This window comes from Mastigoproctus giganteus, chromosome 2 (genome assembly GCF_048544385.1).
Source record: "Mastigoproctus giganteus isolate SK-2022 chromosome 2, ASM4854438v1, whole genome shotgun sequence".
NCBI lineage: Eukaryota > Metazoa > Arthropoda > Arachnida > Uropygi > Thelyphonidae > Mastigoproctus > Mastigoproctus giganteus.
Window position 1 is genome coordinate 100,441,253 of NC_143576.1, and position 23,709 is coordinate 100,464,961.

The 23,709-nt window shown below is 38.4% G+C and overlaps 1 protein-coding gene across 1 annotated transcript in view; it reads left to right on the top strand.

Annotated features, from left to right (window-relative positions):
* Positions 1 to 402: 402 nt before the first annotated feature.
* Positions 403 to 23,709, top strand: part of Rrp4 (exosome complex component Rrp4) — a 145,619-nt gene continuing 122,312 nt past the window's right edge. The window contains exons 1-3 of the mRNA XM_090389991.1: positions 403 to 578; positions 11,443 to 11,544; positions 12,441 to 12,576. Of these exons, the coding sequence (XP_090246117.1) occupies positions 463 to 578; positions 11,443 to 11,544; positions 12,441 to 12,576 (354 nt within the window). The 5' untranslated portion in view covers positions 403 to 462. The remainder of the gene's footprint in view (positions 579 to 11,442; positions 11,545 to 12,440; positions 12,577 to 23,709) is intronic.

Sequence of the window (23,709 nt, forward strand, 5' to 3'; positions counted from 1 at the left end):
AAGTTTAAGTAACTTAAACCCATATTACTTGGCACCCCTGGAATGTTGCTGAGGCAAGTTTAAGGTGCCGTGGCCTCCCGGTTGAAAACCACTGATCTACAGCGATCAGTAAGATGGCAGATCGATTTGTATTGGTTTCTCGGAATTTTCACTCCACGATGCCTATTATATCAAATATTCTACTCCCACGACATTGTTCCCAATAAAATATTAATGAAAATTATTTTGTCTTGTTAATTTTTGCTAAAAGTGTAGTCTGTTGTTATTAATCATAGCATTTTCCTTCCCGAAATAATATAAAAGATAAAGTAATTTGGGCTGGTAGTTTATTAATTGCCACTTTAACGTTAGCCTACTTCTTTATTGAATTAAGTAGAGGGCTTTTGTGTTACTTTTCGCACATTTTCGAAAATCGTTTAGGTGTTTATGTATTATGTGTAATTGAAGAGAAGCTTCTGAAAAATGCCAATTGATCTTAGGTTAGCGTGCGAAATTCCGCGTAAAGATTTTTCTGGTCAACGTGTTAAAGGTCTTGTATCTCCGGGTGATGTAATTGCTAGTGATCCTGTATACATGAGGTGTGTTGTTACTCTACCGATTTTGTTAAACTTATGTTTTTGTATAAATTGAAGTGTGAAGAAATTAAAAGTGAAAGTGTAACTTCTGAATAACAAATGAACTATTCATTTTTAAAGAAATAGTAAATCATTAAGTTGCAATGCTTTCAGTTGTTCCTTTAATTGATTCATTTATTGAGAGTAAGGTCAAATCGCACAAATCAAGCTATCCATTATTTTGCGGCAGGGTTTAAGAAAATGGGTGAATCTGTCAAGCAACCCCAAGAATCGGAAAATTTAATCACGGATTGGCGGTCCATCAAAGAAGGGTCTACAGATAGAATTTTGGGTCGCAGTTCACTTTATGGTGCTTAACCATTGAGCTGTCCTAGTTTCGCCGATTGGTTCGTACCGTTTGGGCGATCTATTCCTGATTTAAAATCAGCCTCAAAGAGGGAAATCTTTTCCCTATTTTAAACCAGTGCCAAAAGGGGGTTAATAGTTACGGGCCCTCCCTTTGGCGCTGGTTTAAAATAGAGTAACGAAGCTACGAACAGAACTAGATCATCCAATCACTGTGAGCCAGTGGCTGGAGTTAGGCCACCTCTTCACTCCTTACCGCAAAGATCTATGGGTAATTACTCTATTGTCAGGGAAACAGGGAATATGCTTTGTAAAAAGGATAGGTGTAACAGGACCAGGGTATGTCTGCCAGGGGCAAAGGACTCATTGATTAAAGATACATTGCAGGATCATCTAGACAAGACTGCAGCAATAATTCAGACACAGCATGGGTTTGTTAAGGGAAAGTCTTGTCTGACAAATTTGATAGGATATTATGATGTTGTTACAAAGGAACTGGAGGCAAAAAATAATTATATCATATATTTGGATTTCAGGAAAGCTTTTGACACTGTTGCGCATGGAAGACTATTGTATAAATTGGAGCAGAATGGTATTAAGGATAAGTTGCTACAGTGGATAAAAGGATGGTTAAGTGTGAGAAGACAGAGGGTGGTAATCAATGGGTGCTGCTCTTCTTGGACTAATGTTATTAGTGGAGTCCCACAGGGTTCGGTGTTGGGTCCACTGTTGTTTTGTACATTTATCAATGACACCGATGAAGGTATATCAGGCTTAGTGTCAAAGTTTGCAGATGATACAAAGGTTGGCAGGGTTGTTAATGACAGTAATGGCAGTGTGCTACTGCAACAGGATCTAGATAATTTGGGCAGATGGGCTAAGAAGTGGCAACTGAAGTTTAACCTTGACAAATGCAAAGTACTGCATATGGGTAGAAGTAACCCCAGAGAAACGTACCAACTGTGTGGTACTACACTTAAGGTGGTAGAAAATGAAAAAGACCTGGGAGTAATTGTGTAGGCAGATATGAAGTTTTCTGAGCAATGCAGACAGGCTACCAGGCCAGGTCATGGGGTTTTGTCAATGATATATAGGAATTTTGCTAGCAGGGAAAAGGAGGTGATTATCCCTCTGTATAAGGCAATGGTCAGGCCACGCCTTGAGTACTGCATACAGGTCTGGAGGCCTCATTTTAGGAAGGATGTAGATTTACTTGAGCGTGTACAGAGAAGGGCAACAAGATTGGTGAGGGGAATGAAGGGATCCTGTTATCAAGAGAGGCTTAAGTTCTGCAAATTGCAGTGGCTGGAGACTAGGCACCTGCGCGGTGATCTGATTGAGGTGTATAAGGCCTTGACTGGGTTGAGCACACTGAATTCTGATGGGATCCTTCCACATGTTCAGATTACGAACCTAAGGGGGCATAAATTCAAATTAAGAAAGGACAGATGTAGAATAGATGTGTGGAAATTTGCCTTTAGCCAGCGGGTGGATAATTGCTGGAACAGACTTCCTTATGTCGTTGTGGAAGTTGATAGGTTGAATAAATTTAAGGAGGAACTGGACAGGCATTTGGAGGGAATGGTGTTATTTTATTTTATTTTTTTTTTGGCTGATGCTGCATAAGCTCGTACATTTGCTTTCTTGCATCACATGCCACTAATACTACTACTACTATGTAGAGCAGATATCATCTTTTAAGGGCACAAAAGGTGATTAGGTTGTACACGTTGGCACTAATGATATTAAGAGTAGGAGACCGGCAGAATTACTTAACAAGTACAGGTCACTGTTGAAAAAAAGCCGTGAATTAGGGTTGAATTTGAAAGTGTCTGCAATTCTACCCAGACACGCTAGGAGGGAGTATATGATGAGAGCCTTGTCGATCAATTCGTCCCTGGAAAGATTGTGCGAGGCTCAAAGGGTAGAATTTTTTTCAGCCTGGTCTGTACTTGTTAACAGGAGAGACTGCTTCTACAGGGATGGGATACACTTAAATAGAAAGGGTGCAAGAATATTTGCTGATTCTATCGAGGCAGTGTTAGGTCGGTCGTAAAACTGCTAGCTTGGGGGATACAAGGACTAATAGATTAACAGTAGCCACTGGCAGAGGTGAAAGTGATTCTTGCACTGCTTCTATTGGAATGATCAGCAGCCAAGAAAACAAGATGCAGGATATTTCAGAGACTGCCGGGAGTCATTGCGGTACAAGTAAACACATGGGTTGTGTTAGAGTAGCTAAGAATAGCAACAGGTGCATGTATACTTGCATGTGTACCAATGCTAGGAGTTTGGTAAATAAATTTGATGAATTTGAGGTATTGCTCAAAACATCAAAGGCAGATATTGTTGGGATATCAGAGACGTGGTGTCACACAGATATAAGGAATGCAGAACTGCAATTTGGGGAGTGCAATGTGTACAGAAAGGATAGACAGGATAGGAAGGGAGGAGGAGTTATGCTATTAGTTAAGAAACACATAAAATCCAAGGAAGTGAAGCCAGTCGACATCGCTGGACAGTTTGGTGTGACATAAGCATTGGGAGATCAAAATTGAGAGTAGGAGTGTGCTATAGGCCTAATGATTCTGATGAGTATAATATGAAACACTACAGGGAAATAGAGTGGGCCAATAAATCAGAGAGTCTTATAATGGGGGATTTTAATTTTCCAGATATTAACTGGAATTTGTGGGTTGGTCACTCACTAGCAAGGCTTTTGTGGATTTATTGGATGATTGTTTTCTACATCAGCATGTTCGGGAGGCAACTACAGGGAGTAATACTCTTGATCTGATTATCAGTAGTGATTCTTTATGCATTAAGAATCTGTAGATAAAGGAACCACTAAGTGGCAGTGATCACAGTGTGCTGAAGTGGGATTTACTCAAAGAGGTAACTACCATCAGGGGTAAAGGAAAGGGTTTTTGCTTTCGTAAAGGCGACTACAATGATCTGAGACAGTATTTAAATTCTATACAGTGGGACCAACTGATGATGTTACCAACAACAAATTCAAAATGGGAAGCATTCAAAGAACTTATCTTGGAAGCTACTAGGCTTTACATACCAACTAAGAAATATTCAAGGTTTAGGCCTAAATCCATGTCAGATGAAATAATGAGACATATGGCAGAGAAGAAAAATGCATGGGATACATATAAATTAATGGGTGACATGGAAGCTTATGATAGATATAAGCTGGTCTGTAACCAAGCCACAAAGGAGAATAGGCAGGCAAAGGTAGATTATGAGAAATCCTTGGCAAAGAATGCAAAGAAAAACAGAAAAGAGTTCTTTACTTATGTAAACTCAAGAAGGAAAGTGATGAATCAGATTGGTCCACTGGATATTGATGGTTCATTGAGGATCCTGCTCAGGTGGCTAACAAACTAAACGAGTATTTTGCATCTACATTCACACATGAAGAGTTATTTAGGAAGGGGAATGCCAGAGGTGAAGTAAACTCTGCCAGTGAGCTAAATGATTTTGTAATAACTGAGAGGAAAGCGGAGGAGAAATTTTTGAGGATAAACATAAAAAAGGCACCTCGGGTGGATGGGGTCTATCCAGTTACATTAAAGGAAGCAGCAAAGGAAGTAAGCAAACCCTTAGCCATAATTATGAGAGCTTCTTTGGACTCCGGGGAGGTACCCATAGACTGGAGATTAGCATTAGTAGAGGCATATGATGCAAGAAAGCAAGCTTATGCAGCATCAGCCAAAAAAAAAAAAACCACTCCCATTTCACCCCTCCGTTCGTTCAAAATACCTGTCCAGCTGAGCCTTAAATTTATTTAGGCTATCAACTTCCACAACAAGGGATGGAAGTCTGTTCCACCAACCAACTACCCGCTGGCTAAATGCAAATTTCCGCACATCTGTCCTACATCTGTCTTTCCTCAAGTTGAATTTATGCCCTCTCATGTGATTATTCTGAGCAAAAGGAAGAATCCCATTGGCATTGAGCATTCTCAAACCATTCAAGGCTTTATACACCTCTATCAGATCACCTCACCAGTGCCTAGTCTCCAGACACTGTAATTTGCAAAACTTAAGCCTTTCTTCACAAGAGCAACCCTTTGTTATACACTTAGTCCTCGTATAGCACGATAGTTGTGTTCCTAGAAACCCTCGTGCAATGCAAATTCGTGCAAAAAAAAACAACAGGCCCAATGGGAAAAATAGGGTTAGGTGCCGACCACCCAAGATTGAACACACATTTGTAATCAAAACATTACCAAACACAATAAGTAGTCGTAATAAAATACGTAAGTATTTTATTACGACTATTACATAATAAAATATTGCTAATGCTTTTGCTTCTATTGTAAGCAAACTTGTTTTTTTTTTTTGATTTTTTTCTATTCAAACAGATGACAGCTGTTCCATCTCTTCCGATTCTGTCTTAATCTAATGGATTTTAATTACACTTTGAGTTGTTCCTGCTATGAAAGTTGTTTTTATTTTCTCTGCATTCTTTGTAATTCTGGGCGTTGCCTCATTTAGGTCTGTAGCACGTGCAGTATCACATGGTCTTTCATTTCGCTCAAAGCGTTTCACAATTTCATATTTTTTCTCTATCGACAGAGGCGGACTGGCCATAAGCCCACCGGGGTTTCCCTGGTAAGGCTTATGGGCAGTCACACCACATGTGATTTTGGCCATAAACCATAGTATGAGGCCACTATCAATTTTCCCGGGTAAGAATTTTTGATCGAGTCCACTTCTGTTTATTGATATTGCTTTTATTTTTCTCCCTGAATCTGTAGTGTCTTCACCAGGACGCTCTCTTTTCACACCTTTTGCATTTGCGATAATACCGATAGCAGGAATTGTGTGGGTTTTTATGTCATTATGGTGAAATGTGTTTCCCCTTCACTGATAAAGAAAAAACATAAATACATTTTCAGAATCTTCTCTTCATTCCTATCGTGTTGCGTTCCGTTGGCACCCCAACGGAACGCAGAACGTACCAACGTTCTGCGTTCGACTGCCATTTTTTGTAAACACAAAGGCGAATCGTGCATAAGCGAATTCAGTTCGTGTTATGTGAGATATCGTTCCCCTATTTATAAATCGTGTATGATCGAATTCGTGTAGTGTAAACACGTGTTATACAATTACTGACTGTATTCACTAATCTTGTTGCCCTTCTCTGTACTTGTTCCAGCAATTCTACATCCTTCTTGAAATGAGGCCTCCAGACCTGTATACAGTACTCACGGTGTGGCCTTATACAATACAATAATCACCTCCTTATCCCTGCTAGAAAAATTCCTGTATATCCTTGGCAAGACATCATGAGCTACTCTTTCAGCCCGTCTGCACAGCTCAGAGAAACTCATGTCTGCCTGCACAATTACCCCCAGGTCCTTTTCATTCTCTACCACTGTCAGTGTAGTACCACAGAGTTGATACTTTGTTCTGGGGTTGCTGTTTCCCATATGTAGTACTTTACATTTGTGAATGTTAAACTTCATTTGTCACCTCTCAGCCCATCTGCTCAACCTTTCCAGATCCTGTTGCAGCAGCATAGCGTCAGTAGTGTCCTTAACAACCCTGCCAATCTTTGTATTGGGGTCACATTTGCACATCTCCATTCTATGGGTACCTCCCCTGAGTCCAAGGAAGCTCTCATAAGAGATGTGCAAATGTGACCCCAATTCACAAAGGAGGATCAAAGGCTGACACAAGTAATTATAGACCTGTGAGCTTAACTTCTGTTCCAGGAAAATTAATGGAGGCACTGGTTAAAGAAGCACTGCAGGATCATCTAGACAAGACTTCAGTTATAGCTCGGACACAGCATGGTTTTGTTAAGTGGAAGTCTTGCCTGACCAATTTGATTGGATATTATGATGCAGTCACAAAAGAACTGGATGCAGGGAATAACTTTGATATTATATACTTGGATCTTAGAAAGGCTTTTGATACTGTTGCACATGGAAGACTGCTACACAAATTGGAGCAGTGTGACATTGGAGGCAAATTGCTGCTATGGATGAAGGAGTGGTTGAGGGGGAGAAGACAGAGAGTGGTAATCAATGGACACTGCTCATCGTGGACTAATGTTATTAGTGGAGTCCCTCAGGGTTCAGTGTTGGGACCATTATTTGTTTCTGTATTTATAAATAATATTGATGATGGTATATCAAGCTTAAGTGCAAGTTTGCAGTTGATACAAAGATTGGCAGGGTTATTAAGGACACTATTGACGCTATGCTGCTGCAACAGGATCTGGAAACGTTGAGCAGATGGGCTGAGAGGTGGCAAATGAAGTTTAACATTGACAAATGTAAAGTACTACATATGGGAAGCAGCAACCCCAGAGCAACGTATCAACTCTGTGGTACTACACTGACAGTGGTAGAGAATGAAAAGGACCTGGGGGTAATTGTGCAGGGAGATATGAAGTTCTCTGAGCAGTGCAGACAGGCTGCAAGAGTAGCTCATGGTGTCTTGTCAATGATATACAGGAATTCTTCTAGCAGGGATAAGGAGGCGATTATTTCCTTGTATAAGGCAATGGTCAGGCCACACCTTGAGTACTGTATACAGGTCTGGAGGCCTCATTTCAAGAAGGATGTAGAGCTGCTGGAACGAGTACAGAGAAGGGCAAGATTTGTGAATGGAACAAAGGATTGCTCTTACGAAGAAAGACTTAAGTTTTGCAACTTACAGTGTCTGGAGACTAGGCAACGGCGAGGTGATCTGATAGAGGTGTGTAAAGGCTTGAATGGTTTGAGCATGCTCAATGCCAACGGGATGCCTCCACTTGCTCAGAATAATCACCTGAGAGGGCATAAATTCAGATTGAGGAAAGACAGATGTAGGATAGATGTGTGGAAATTTGCCTTTAGCCAGCGGGTAGTTGGTTGGTGGAACAGACTTCCATTCCTTGCTGTGGAAGTTGATGGCCTAAAGAAATTTAAGGCTCTGCTGGACAGGTATTTCCAACGAATGGAGGGGTGAAATGGAAGGTTTTTTTTTTTTTTTTTTGGCAGATGCTGCATAAGCTTGCTTTCTTGCATCATATGCCTCTACTAATGCTAATGGTAATAACCATAAAGTAAATTTCAACCAAAAATCACAAACGTTTTTGCCAAGTTTGAACCACATCAAGAGATTTGTTAGGTCATGGAACTTTAAACTTTTGGATTTTGCTAATCATGAATGAAATGTTATTAGATTCCACAATTTTTTTGACATGGATACACAATGGATATCTCAAAATTAATTTACGCCATACCATTCAAATTCCTTTTTTTTAAGTTGATGCAACATTATGGAACCCTTCGTTTCAGGTCAGAAACGTGAAAGTAAGAGAGGAAAGATGTTCCATACTAAGCACAAGGTTAATGAAGGCCATCTGAAGTCCACTACATTAGATGTTAGCTTTCCTGTGGTCACTAGCCACCAAATAAGAAGCAGGTGAAAAAAAAAAAACAAAATTTTAACGTTGTAGTGAGTAATTGTATTTTAATTATTCAGACACAGGCAGACTGGCTCTCAAGGAACAATATATCAGTCAATAATTTTAAATTACCAATTTATAAATAAATGAGATCATATAAAACTCTATGCTTGCACTGCTACATATGTTATCCACTTTAGTTCTCGATGATTCCACACTACGGCTGCACTCTTCTACACAGTTCACATTGCCATTGCTCGTCTACACATCAGACTCATGACAAAGTTATTACACTTCTTCGTCATAATGCTATGTGATCTAAAATTATGTTTTGCATTAAGTGCTGCATCTAACATTTACAAATTATTTTGACACTTTTCTACCAAATTTATAATACAGTCATTCCTCGTATAGCACGATAGTTGTGTTCCTAGAAACCCTCGTGCAATGCAAAATCGTGCAATATAAACAACAGGCCCTATGGGAAAAATAGGGTTAGGTTCCGGCCACCCAAAATTGAACACACATTTGAAACCAAAACATAACCAAACACAATAAATAATCGTAATAAAATTCTTACGTATTTTATTACGTTACGTAATAAAATATTGCTAATGCTTTTGCTTCTATCGTAAGCAAACTCGTACTTTGTTTGATTTTCTATCCAAACAGATGACAGCCGTTCCATCTTTTCCAATTCTTTGTGTCTTAATCTAATGGATTTTAATTACACTTTGAGGTGTTCCTGCTATGAAAGTTGTTTTTATTTTCTCTGCATTCTTTCTAATTCTCGGCGTTTTCTCATTTAGGTCTGTAGCACATGCAATATCACATGGTCTTTCATTTCGCTCAAAGCGTTTCACAATTTCATATTTTTTCTCTATCGACAGAGGCGGATTGGCCATAAGCCCTACATGGGAAACCCCAGTGGGCCGGAGGGCGGTGTGATTTTGGCCATAAACCATAGTATGAGGCCACTACAGATTTTCCCCGGTGAGAATTTTTGTTCCAGTCCGCCTCTGTTTATTGATATTGCTTTTCTTTTTCTCTCTGAATCTGCAGTGTCTTCACCAGGACGCTTTCTTTTCACACTTTTTAAGTATTTTATTCATTTTCAGGGAATAAAGCACAATTACAAAACGAGGAGGCATACTTGATACACAGAGATACATTATTAACACCTCACATTTTACTAAAGCACATTTCTAGGGGTTACTACCATAAAACAATAAAAACAATTTCCTGTTGCGTTTCTGCTAGTGGAATCTTGTAAACTGGTAGTAAACTCGATCTAATTGCATTTGCGATTATACCGATAGATGGAATTGTGTTGGTTTTTACGTTATTATGGTGAAATGTGTTTCCCCTTCACTTATATAAAATACAAATACATTTTCAGAATCTTCTCTTCGTTCCTATTGTGTTGCATTCAGTTGGGGTGATTCCGCGTTCGACTGTCATTTCTTGTAAACACAAAGGCGAATCGTGCATAAGCGAATTCGGTTCATGTTATATAAGATATCGTTCCCCTATTTATAAATCGTGTATGATCGAATTCGTGTAGTGTAAACACGTGTTATACGTGTTTACACTACACGTGTAAACACGTGTTATACGAGGACTGACTGTAGATTACTTCTGATTTTTAAGCAAAATTTTCTGATTTTTTTAAACTCTTGTTTCCTGATTTTATGAGATATCAGTTGAAGTATTATTTAATAAAATCTTATAAATAGTGTAAATTATTTGTTAATATGCCATTAGATAAGAAGATATGAAGATGAAGAAAATTGAAGTTTAAGTCAGAATGGGAAGATTTTGTATTGATCAAAAGATTTGTAAACCATTTTAACTTAACTGTAATATATCACTCCCTCATTATAAAATTAGTATCGTGAAACATCATTACAAGAAAAATTATGCGGTTTTCAGCTCAGTATCCTCTTTATTAAAAATTATGGACAAACAAGCTTAATTCTCTAAAATTTTGCCTACATAATCAGCCAACACTATTGACATTATCTTTTGGAAGGAATCTTTTACAACTGAGTTTTGTTATATTGTGGAACAATGCTCATGCTAAATATTCATACACTGAAGCAGAATTCATTAAGAAGAATATGGAGGAAGTTATTAAAATTTTAGATCCGAATAGTTCAAACTTCACAGTGAATAACACATTCCAATTTCGTTTCATGCAACAGAGTAGCATATTTATGAAATCAGTAAGGACAGCTAACTGTGGTACTCCACAGTTAGCTGTGTTTCGTTTCTGTATTGGTGAAAGAAGTGCTACATTTAGTAGTATTTAAAAAAGCGCCTCGAGAGTTGATGGCAAGAATTCACTTGATACTGTAAATGCTGGTGCTGCTAAAAATCTTGTAAGTGTGACAACTGATGGAGCACACTTGCATTGTTAAGTGAAAATGTACGTTGTGTTTCTCTCTTAAGTAGTGATCCAAGAAATGCATAGTTTCCACCTGTTCATTACAACATTCACCCTGAATGCCTTGTAGAAAAATATTTGAAATATACAGTAATAATGTTATTAATGCAATTCAAGAAATTGCCTGTTATATTTGCACAAAGACTATTGCCAGTTAAAAAGTTTCTTTGATCTTCAAGATTAATGAATTTTACAGATTTTTAAAGATTATAAGGTCATAAAGTTTGACTATATTATGACTACCCAAAATCCAGAAAATTCCAAAGTTTTTTTATGGATTACACCCTCAGGTTTCCAAATTTGCGATGTTTCACTATATTCTTCCATTACCTTTGTATTAGAGTTAATGGTCGTATATTTCTCTCAGAATTTGGAGAAATATATTACATAAATTAACACAGCTGTTGCTACCTGAACTGTTTCTCAATGTACCAAACTACAGTAAGATATGTGGCCAGTGTTTAAAGCTATTAAAAAAAAAGAAAAAAAAAAAGTGAGCTTCCATTATACCTCATATGTTGCGTTTTTTGGCTTTATGGGATGACAAAATTTATGTAGAGGTTTCTTAGCTTTACGTAGGTTCTGTATTTTGGATATTTGTCTTATAATAATTTTATTAAGATTTATATATTAATGTAATTATTGTTTTGAATTTCATAGAGGACATGGAACGTATGATAAGGAAGGAAGTATAGTAGCTTCAGTGGCTGGAGTGGTTGAGACGGTCAATAAATTGGTATGTGTTAGGCCCCTGAAAACTAGGTAAGTATGTACATTGCACTGATATATACACTCAGTGATCACTGAATTGTGACTACCCCATCTTAATGGACTAGGCTGCATAGCTCGCACTATAGTTGAGTCCAAATACCTGGTGCAAAATGCTGATGGATTGTTTTGTGTGTGTGGCACAAAGCCATGCACAAATAACGAGTCCGCAGATCCATCATGCATTGTGCCCACTATCCAGGAAGGTGGTCATTGCTTAATATGGGGCATGTTTTGCTGGCAAGAACTAGGACCTCTGATGCATATGGACCAAAGTCTCACTGGTAACGTCTACTGGCAGCTCTTAGGAGACCATGTGCACCCTGTCATGTTGCATTTTTTCCCAGACAGAAATGGGATCTTCCAAGATGATGTATCATGTCAGTGGGCCTCTACTGTCTGTGCACAAGTGGTTTGAGGAACACAGCAAAGATATCGCCCATCTTGATTGGCCTCCAAATTTGCCTGACCTCATTGTAATTGAACATCTGTGAGACGTTTTGTAATGGGAAATGGGCATATGGACATACAACTGTCATCTATTCCAACACTGTGGAAAGATCCCTCTTGACAACTTCAGATATGTAATGGAGTCAATCCCTAGGTGAATAGTGGCTGTTATCCATCTGAATGGTGGCCCAATACGATATTAGGTAAGTGGTCATAATTCACCGATCACTCAGTGTATTTCTGATGTTTTTTGTAGTACATCCCTTTTATAATCCAGTTTTTCCCACATTTTATTTTATTTCCTTTATCTTCCGTCTCATTTTGAAAAAGAATGGTTATGATGTTCAGATATAATCTCAAGCTCTGATTGGTTCTTACTATTTGAAGCTTATCATTTAAACCTTCAAGAAGTATTTTGCTATTAATTCGTATCATTATAGGTATAATGGAGAAATTGGAGATGTTGTAATAGGAAGAATCACAGAAGTACAGCAGAAGAGGTGGAAAGTAGAAACTAATTCTCGTTTAAATTCTGTTCTTTTGTTGTCATCTGTTAATCTTCCAGGAGGAGAGATGGTAAGAATTTGTTTTATGATTATTAGAAACTAAACTATTAGAAATAAATTCATGCAAAGTATTTATATTTCTGTCATATTTTAACTGAAATTAATGTTTTAATTTTTTTTCTTTGAAAACAGTGTACAATGAATGTTTACCACATTGCTCGACAGAGTTAACATAACACATAGAAAACATGGTGTAGCTCGTGCAGCTTGCAATGAAGCGGGACAAAATTTGGTATGGTGGTGTATAGTAGAATAATGATGAAATGAGGAGACAGCAAGAAACTTCGGACAGGTATAAAGGAGATTTATAGGGGTTGTATACGAATTACGAAAGAGGTTGCATACAGAAGTCGATGCAAGATGCTTGAAAAAATGGTCACATGGCTTCAGTACAGTGTATAATCCCCTCTAAAAGTTAGTCCTGATAACAGTGAATCATGCTTGATATAGGGGCATCTATAAGATTCTGTGGCAACAAATCCCATTATTCCACTTGTGCAGACTTTAGCTCACCAAGTGACCCAAGGAGTTGGCTGTCGGCGTGCAGTGCTATGCCCAAGGACATTCCACACATGTTCAATCAGAATTAAGTCTGTTGATCATGCTAGTCACAGCAGTTGGATATCTTCAGTTTCAAGATAATCTTCCACCACTTGAGCTCAGTGTGCAGTGGCATTGTCTTGTATGAAAAGAAAATATGGGCCAACTTGCATCCCTAAAAAGTTGCACATAGGGTTCAAGGATCTGTTCTTGGTACCTCTGCACAGTTATGGTACCAATATCAAAAACATGTAAAGGAGTCCAGCTGTTGATCATTAATCTGCCTCACAGAAGAACACTGCCTCCACTGTATCCCTTTTTCTAACATTGAGGGATGGTACCACATTCCTTGTTGCCTACAGATGAAATAACATCTAGAATCGCTTGTAGGCTAAAATGGGACTCATCAGAGAACAGAACTCTACCCCATTTGTCAGGGCTCCCAAGTCACACGTTTATGGCACCAGTTTTGACAAACTCTGCAATGGTTTAGAGTTAATGGGATCGAGGTATTTGTGTTTGTATGGTGGTCTCCAGGTCTCCTGTAACCACGAGTTAATGGGATACAAACCACCAGCTTCCTTGCGTAGATTCCACTTGAATTGAGCCTTCTTAATACAGTCCAGTTGTAAATGTTTTTTCCCCTGTGTCCACAGCAGCCTCAAGAGACATTTGATGACAGGACATCGTAGGGTTTCATCTTGCTGTTAGAGCTAAATAGTGGTCTGTTCTGGTTGACATAGCCCTTGGCCAGCTCTTCTTGTAATGGTTCCTGTCTCCTGAAACTGCTTCCATAGTGCCGAGATGATATGCAGGACACATTAAGCTAACATGCCACCTCTGTCTGTGACTGCCTGGCTTCAAGTAGTCCGATGTACCACCATCTCATTAACTTTTTATATATTAGTATTAGTAACGGCCGCATGGTGCAAGAAAGGCTATGGCTGATGCTGCACCAGCCAAAAAAAAAAAAAAAAAAAAATCCGAACAAAACAATGATAAAAACAAATAAAATAAATAACTAAATAATAATAATTAATAAAAAAAACAAAAAAACAAAGGAAATTAAACCTATCATCCTATGCGCTTCCCTTACCCGAAAGTACTATCCAGATGACCTTTGAATTTCCCCAAACTGTCGGCCTCTACCACCCACGAAGGCAACTTATTCCAGTAATTTATAACCCGCTGGCTAAAATAAAACTTCCCGCAGTCCAATCTAAACATTTCCCCCCGTAACTTGAATCTATGTCCCCTAGTTCTAGCATCATTTATAATCTTGAAAATTTCGTCCTCATTCATTTTACTGATGCCTCTCAGAGCCTTAAACACCTCAATCAAATCTCCTCTAAGGTGTCTAGTTTCCAAACTCTGCAACCCACATATTCGAAGTCTCTCTTCATAAGGACGCCCTTTTGCCGATCTCACCAGGCGAATTACCCATCTTTGAACCCTTTCAAGAAGCTCGATGTCTTTCTTTAGGTGCGGTCTCCATACTTGAACACAGTATTCCAAGTGTGGTCTAACAATAAGCCTTATATAATGGGATTATCACGTCCCTATCTCTACTTGCAAAAGTTCGATAGATCATCGATAGGACACCATGGGCCTTCCTTGCAACCTGTTTACAATGCTCAGAGAATTTCATGTCTGACCGTATCGTAACACCCAAGTCCCTTTCCTCCAGTACTGAGTTTAGTTGAACTCCACCAAGTGAATAAGTTTTTTTGGGATTACTGTTTCCCAGGTGTAATACCTTACACTTTGTTGGATTAAAGCATAGCTGCCATTTTTCTGACCATTCCTGAAGTCTATTTATGTCTCTCTGAAGAAGCTCAGCTTGACAGTGATCATTAACTACTCTACCAATTTTAACATCATCTGCAAATTTAGACATCACACCCTCTATCCCTTCATCAGTGTTGTTTATGAAAATTAAAAACAACAGTGGTCCTAATACTGATCCTTGGGGAACCCCACTTCTTACATCAACCCAATCTGAGGAATGGCCATTTATCACAACCCTCTGCCTCCTGCCCTGAAGCCATCCTTCTATCCATCTAAGGATTTTCCCAGTGATTCCAACCTGTTCCAGCTTATAAAGCAACCGCTCATGTGGGACTGAGTCAAAAGCTTTGCTGAAATCTAAATAAACAATGTCGAAATTATTCCCTAAATCCAGCTCGTGAGTGACCCTTTCGAATTAGCGAACCAGATTTGTTAAACATGATTTTCCCTTTACAAAACCATGCTGAGTATCCTTGAGAATTTCAATTCGATCCAAATGATCCTGAATTACACCCTTGATCATTGCCTCCATGATTTTCCCTACTACTGAAGTCAGACTGACAGGTCGATAATTTCCAACTTCACTTTTAGAGCCACCCTTATGTATGGGAGATACATTTGCACTTTTCCAATCCAAGGGAATCTCCCCAGAGTCTAGTGATACTCGCATAATTAGCCTCAATGGTTCAATGCACTCGCTTGCCACCTCCCTTGAGATTATAGGGTATATTCCATCAACTCCAGGAGCCTTACTGGTCTGTAGGCTCGAAAGTTTTTTCATTAAATAATCTTGCGAAATTTCAATATCATTAATTACATATTTTTTAACTTCGCTCCCACAATTTCTCATTGCCACAAAAGGCTTTTCATTTGTAAATATCGATGCAAAATAACTGTTGAGTTCATCTGCAACGGCAGCTGGTGTATTTATTACTATCCCCTTTCCCTTACGTAAAGGTCCAATCTTGTTTGTCCTGCTCTTCTTGGCTTTTATATATGTGAAGAATTCTTTATCCCCCCTCTTCGTTCTGTTTGCTAGTGATTTCTCATAAACTGCCTTTGCCTGTCGAACCTTTTCTGTGGCTCTATTACACATCACCTTGTAGCTGTTATAGGCTTCAGTACTTTTTATTGCTCTGTAACCTTTTCATGCCACCTTTTTCTGCACAAGTAATGTGGCAACTTCACTATTCATCCAACTTGGAACCCTTCTCGTGGAGTATTTTTTTTAATGGTATATACGCATTCAAGGCATCTGTGATTAATGTTTTAAAAGCGTACCACAGTTCAATTGTATTCATTCTCTGCGCGATATCTACCCAGTTAATAGAGGCCATGTAGTACCTTAAGGCATCGTAATTTCCTTTTCTGAAATTAAAGCCGATTCCTTTGCCTTTTACTTCTGCTACCTCTCTCATCATCATCCACCGTAGAACTCCATGATCACTTCCTGCTACTGGTTCCTCTACTGTCAGCCCTGTTATGTCATTTGATTCATGTGTGATAATGAGGTCTAGGATATTCTTTTCTCTAGTACTTTCCCTGACATGTTGATACAAATAACAGTCATCTAGTTGATTTAAAAATTTTGTTCCCCATGTCGAGTTCTTCCCATTTACTCCAATCAATTAGAGGCAAATTGAAATCACCCATAATAAGGCATTGATGCTTACTTGCCCATTCCATTTGCATGTAGAGGCTTTTGTCATAATCTTCACAATCACCTGGTCTGTAGATTACTCCTACTCGCATTATACCTTTGTTTCCAACTATCTCACACCATACAGACTCTATACTAGCATGTGAAATGTCTGAATCCGGGAAAGCTATCGTTGCACTCAGACTGCTTCTGATAAGAAGCATTAACCCACTACCCCGTCTATCTACCCTATCCTTCCTAAATACATTATACAAGCCGTACTGAAACCCATCATCCCCAATTTCCGGGTGGCACCATGTCTCTCTAAGCCCTATTATGTCCGCGTTACTTGTTTTAACCAGCAGTTTGAATTCGCTCATTTTATTGACGACACTTCTAACGTTACTGTATAAACAATTAAGATTTACTGTTCTTATATATTTAACAACCCTAACACAACCCTTGAAGTTTTTTAGGCTCTCTTCCCTGATATTAGCTACCTGCTCATGTGAAACGTTTCTGCCCCCAGAACATCTAGATAATACGTCCAGTTGGGGTAACAGATAAGAACTCTTAAGGTATGTGCAAGAGTTACTTTGACCAATATTATCAGATAAACGCGTGTCAGTATTACCCACATCCCCCCTAACTAGCAGTTTCCCTGAACCTTTAAGGTATCCTCAGTAATACTGGCAAAAACGTTTGCACCACCTTTGTTTAAGTGTATCCCATCTCTACAAAACAAATTCCTTCTACCTACAAGTGTGGGCCATGTTGATAGAAATTTACCCCCTAAAGCCTTGCAGATTCCTTCAAGTTTTGAGTTAATCCACAAGGCTCTTAACATATAATCCCTCGTATCATGTCTGGGCAGAATTGCAGACACATAGACATTATGGCCTAGCTCGCGACATTTCCTCAGCATGGTCCTGTATTTTTCCAACAAATCGCCAGATCATGTACGTTGAATCTCATTAGTCCCCACATGAATAATAATATTTTCTTTACCCCCTTTAAAATCTGACAATCTGTTAGTGACATCATCAATAGTTGCTCCCGGCAGACATACCCTGGTTCTGCTCCACCTATCCTTATTACAAAAAATATTCCCCGTTTCCCTGACAATGGAATCTCCTAATAAAACAATGTCCTTTTTAACCAGAGTAGTTTGCACTTGGTTTTTCTGTTTTGAGGCTCGAATTGGGTGTGCATCATTTGGTAGATTGCTGAAGTTTTGAGTCCCTGACGAGCTCCCAGATGCATTATTCTCGAGGGCAAGCACTCGTTTTTTCAGGGACTCAAATTGTTCCATCAGTGCACCAAATTGTAATTTAAGATCGGTGCACTCCTTACATCGATCACAAAGAAAAGAATCCCCAGGTGAGGTAGGATTAGTCACTAGGTCGACCTTGGAAAACATTCCACAGGTTCCACAACGGATTAAATCATTACTCACCCGTAAATCGCCATCGGCTATTTCCGTGTGAGTCACGATACCCTGTGACGTGTTTAAGGCAGATCTCGTAACTACCATTATAAAATTAAATAAATATCAATGAAAGTAACTTTAAAAAATTATATCTATCATATTATTAAAATCAAACAGTTACAGGAAAACCTATAACAAAATAATTCAACAATATCTAAATAAATCAAATATTTAAAAGCACTATCCAAAAGTAAACCACTTAACTGAGGAACCCTGTCTAAGCGCATCCACTCACCTCGAATGCCAACAGTCCAGTAAAATATGACCTGGATTTGGCGCATTATAGCCTTAGTTACTAATGCGCCAATAAAACCCAAATCAAATCAAATCAAAATCAAATCAAACCACCATCTCAAAGAATCAACTAAACAATGATGACTTTCCATCCTGTGTACTGGAGATCTGGCTATCTCACTGAGCAAGCCAAAACACAGCAATGACGCGACGTGTTTGCAACCTGTGTTTTTATAGGCATGAATAATTTGCATAATGTATGACTCTTTAAGAGTGGTAGATCGATTTCTATTGGATATTCTGAATTTGCATGCTAGGATACCTATTATATCAAATATTTACCTTTGGCAAACTGTTCACAATAAAATATTTTTGAAAAACATTTTGTTCTGTTTATTTTGTCGAGCACTTTACTTATTATAAACTTTACTTATGGACTTTACTTATTATAAACCATATTAAAGAGTGTATTATATCAGTCCTCTTATGAATAGCTGCTGTATGGAATTCACAAAATGTTGGATGGTATCTTCAGGAATACATTTGATTTGGGGAAAGGAAAGAGGAAGAATTGTTGGAACTGAACATAAATAAGGCACCTGGGGCTGATGGGATTTCTCCAATCATATTAAGAGGTGGAGCAAAGGAAGTAACCAAGCCTTTACCTGTAATTATGAGAACATTCTTGGATTCAAGGGAGGTCCATTTGGAGTGGAGATGTGCAAATGTATCTCCAATTCATAAAGGGGATCAAAAGGTGACTTGAGTAAATACAGACCTGTTAGCTTAACATCTGTTCCAGGTAATATAATGGAGTCACTGGTTAAAGAAGTGATGCGGACCATCTGGACAGGAATGCAATTATACTGCAGTCACAGCATGGATTTGTTAAGGGGCAGTCTTGGCTAACCAATTGGATAGATTATTATGATGCAGTGACCAAGGAACTGGTTGCAAAAAATAATTTTGATATCATATACTTGGATTTCAGGAAGGGTTTTGATACTTTTGCACATAAAAGACTGCTGTATAAACTGAAGCAATGTTGCATTAAAGGCAAGTTACTTCTATGGATAAAGGGATGGTTAAGTGGAAGAAGACAGTGGTTATCAGTGGGCACTGCTCTCCAATGACTAATGTTATCAGTAGAGTCCCCCAGGGTTCAGTGCTGGGCCTGTTGTTTTTGATATTTATTAATGATATTGATGGAAGTATATCAGGCTTAATGTCAAAGTTTGCAAGATGATAAAAAGGTTGGCAGGGTGCTTAATGACAGTAATCAGAATGAGCTACTGCAACAGATCTAGGAAAATTGGATGAATGGGCTGAGAAGCGGCAGTTGCAGTTTAACACATGCAAGGTACTGCATATGAGTAGACGCAATCTCAGAATAACTTATCAACTGCACAGTACTACACTCAGGGTAGTGGAAAATGAAAAAGACCTGTAGGTAATTGTGCAGTCAGATGTGACATTCTCTGAGCAGTGGAAACATGCTGCCAGAACAGCTTATGGGGTTTTATCAGTGATATACAGAAACTTTGGTAGAAGGTGTAAGGAGGTGAATATCCCATTGTACAAGGCCATGGTTAAGCTGCATTTTGAGTATTGTATACAGGTTGTGAGGCCTCACTTTAGGAAGGATTCAGATCTGTTGGAATGGGTGTAGGGAAGGGCAACCAGATTAGTGAAGGGAACAAAAGAGTGCTCTTATCTAGAAAGGCTCCATTTCTGCAAATGCATCTTCTGGAGCCCAGGCACCTGCAGGGTGCCTGATTAATGTGTTTAATGCCTTGAATGGATTGAGTAACCTGAATGTGAATGCCATTCTTCCTTTTGCTGAGACTACACACAAGGAGGCATAAATTTAAATTGTGGATGGTTGCAGGATAGATGTGCAGAAGTTTGCATTCAGCCAGCAGGTGGTCGATTGTTGGAACAGGTTTCCATCTATTGTGGTGGAAGTGGATGGTTTGAATAAATTCAAGGAAGAACTGGACAAATTCTTGGAGGGTATTGATGGGAGAAGTGAGTAGTTTTTTTTTTTTTTTTTTGTTGGTGCTATATAAGCTTTCTTTCTTGCATCATTTGCTACTACTACTACATTAACATTATAAGACACCAAACTTTCGTTCACTGAATTATAGATACTGCAGTAAGATTATGATATAGGCATCAAGTAGTGTTGTTAGAAGTTTCCATTGTTTTCTGTGGTTATATGGCATCATGAAATTTTACCATCTTCACTAATTTAACGACAGGCAGTGTTTTTCTAATATTCTGTTGCTTTGGGCATGGTCATTAATTGTCATGAATAATTAACTTGATTAACCTTTTTTGGTATAGCAATAATTTCACTGTGTTTCTCATGCAGTCTAGCTGTAGCATTGAAAAAAAATAATAAATTTCAAATTGTGATGCTCAAATGATTTGTTTTTGGGTTTATAGGTGCTAATGTATAAAACAGCTTGCTAAAACATTTTAATATCTATTTGGACATTTTAAATTAATTACACTAGTTTACAAATTTAAGTTTGTTCACTGGGATTTGAATTTCAATAGGTCCTACTGCTGAAATATGTTGCTGTGATTTCAAATATGACTTAGATTTTTTTCTATCACATCCAGGTATATCACAATTTAAGAAATAAAAAAGTATTGTTTTTTGCAAAAGTATATAACTTTATTGTATTTAGTAATGACAAATTTATAGGATTACAAGTATTAATCAAAATTCTGAAATTTTCATTAATCAGACCTTTGTCTCTTTGTTTGAAAAGAATGTTTAATCGTTTTTTTTTTGTTTTTTTTTTATGTTCAGTGCCAGGTTTCTCTCTTTTTAAACACCAGCAGTAGTCAGCCATCATGCTTGTATTCCACCTTCCCTGGTACCTCTGCTCCATTTCCTTTATGTCCTGATAGAATCTCTCTCCTTGTTCTTTGCTCATCTGTGCAAGATTTTCAGGGAAAAAAATCAAGATGGGCATGCAAAAAGTGAATTTTGATGCTCATATTGCAACCTAAATTGCAAAGCTTTTTGAGCATATTTTGAACAATTTTCTCATAATCCTGTGATTTATGATTTCCTAGAAAGTTTTCCATTACACTTTTAAAAGCAATCCAGGCTTCCCTTTCAATGTCAGTCATGGTAGTTTCAAACTGACTGTCTAAAACCAATTTTATAATTTGGGGACCAATGAAGATACCCTTCTTAAGTTTTTGCGTCAGATAAACCGGGAAATTTACTGCAAAGGTACTTAAAGCAGTTGCCATCCTTATTCAATGCTTTAACAAATTGCTTCATTATGCCTAACTTGATATGCAGTGGAGGTAAAAGTATTTTATCTGGCTTCACCAAACTTTTGTGCACAATATTTTTTGACCCCGGTGTAAGATTGTCCCTCCAAGGCCACTGCTTCTTTGTCCAATGCAGCGCTTTAGCTCTGCTATCCCATTCACAAATAAAGCATTGGCATTTTAGTGTACCCACCCTGTTGCCCCAACAACATACGTAACACTTAAGTCTCCACGTATTTGCCATTCGTGATCTTGATATTTAATTTTCTCCAGAAGCAACTTTAGATTGTCATAAGTTTCTTTTAAGTAAACTGAATGAGCAACTGGCACAGATGTGTACTTATCTCCAGGCACCTCCATAGCCAGGTGGGCAGGAGCAGCAGTGCGTAGCACACGCTTCTTGATTAGACCGGGGTTCGAGCCCGTGACCACCAAATACAGAGGATGCGGAAAGGTCAGGGAATAACCACCGCATATCCCCAGAGCAATATGGCCTTAGATGCTAATGCTCCTAAAAACCAAAATAACATAACATAGCGACGTATCTCCATTATACAAGAGAACATCTTTTAGACTAGTCTTAGAAGAGTCTATAAATAGTCTACATTCACTAGGAACATATGATGGAGCTCCTAAGGCACTTATTAAACCAGCAATATCACTGCAATATACGAGAGGACCTTCTTGTGAAAAATACTGTATAAACTCCCTTTCACGATTTTTGTACCAGGAAAAATATGTACCTGGAGCAAGTAAGTTCTTCGCTTGAAGTCTGGATCCCAGAACTTCAGCAGCATACTTTGGAAGACCTAAGTCCCTTACTAAATCGTTCAGTTCGACTTGTGTGAATTGCTGTGGCATTAAAATTCTTTCTAGTTGATAACATACCTCTTCACTAACCTCTTTAGCTTCGGTGGAAGAAGATGTGGACTCCAAAGTTTCTGGTGGAGGTTTTACAGGCAGATCAGGTCCATGCGGAACTGGTCTTAGGGCTGACGGTAGATCTGGATATTTGATGTCCTTTTTATTTTTCGAATTGTAACCTTTAACATCGCATACACAAAAGTAACATTCGACATGGCTTACTGGCTTGTGCCACACCATAGGAATAGCGAATGGCAAGCACACCTTTTTTCCTTGACTCCATTTTCTAAGATGTTTGACACACATGTATGGCATACTTTATGCGGTACCCACGATTTATCCTGATCGTCTAGTTTTATGTCAAAGTATGCATAATACGATTTTTTTACAAAATCGGTAATATTTTGTCTCTGCTTTACAAGAACAAAACAACCACAAATGTAACAAAATATGTCAGGACTGTTTATACACTTTCTGGTTGCCATACTAAAAGAAAACTAACACACAATGAGAGCTCACGACGGTTTTTATAGGAATACTGTGACTGCATAAGTGATGTGCCACTTCTATAGGCTCTGTGGTTGAGTGGACTGTACAAACAAGGAAATGCATTCTCAGACAAGTTTAACCTTGTCTGAGCATGCCGAGAATATATAGAATAATGTCTGAGAATATAGGGGTAAACTTGTAAACCATTGAAGAAACTATAGTTATGTACACATTTGCTTATAGTACCTAGGGCCGACCAGACTAGCCAGGTGGGTAAAGTGCCTGCCTGGCAACCCAAAGGTTGCGGGCTCGAATCCCACCTCCGGCTTGGATCAGAGTAAAATACAAAAACTTTGGGCGATGCATTATGGCCACAGAAGCTGATGCACCAAACCGCTAACAAAAGAAATAATAATAATAATACCTAGGTAATATTTTGTTAATGAATTGTGAAAAATCTTTATGTGATTGAAACAGACAGACTTCAGTTTAATCAGTAAACATGCATAAATAACTGCCACATATTTTTGCTCAAACCCCAGATACACTGTAAACCAGTGTTATTTATGATTTTAGTGTATGGTATTTCCTGAAACAGTCACCTGGGTGCAGTGCTAGTTTTCTGTAGTGTTTTTAAATTCCAAACCGTTTTTTTTTCTCACACCTTTAACACTTTTGTCACTGCATACTGTGCAGTCTTTTTTCTTGTTTGGATTTTCATCTTTCGTTATAAAATGAGGATGACTTCAATTTGTCTTCTGAATCTGAACTTGATAGGCTTTTTCTAGAAGGAACATTTTTAT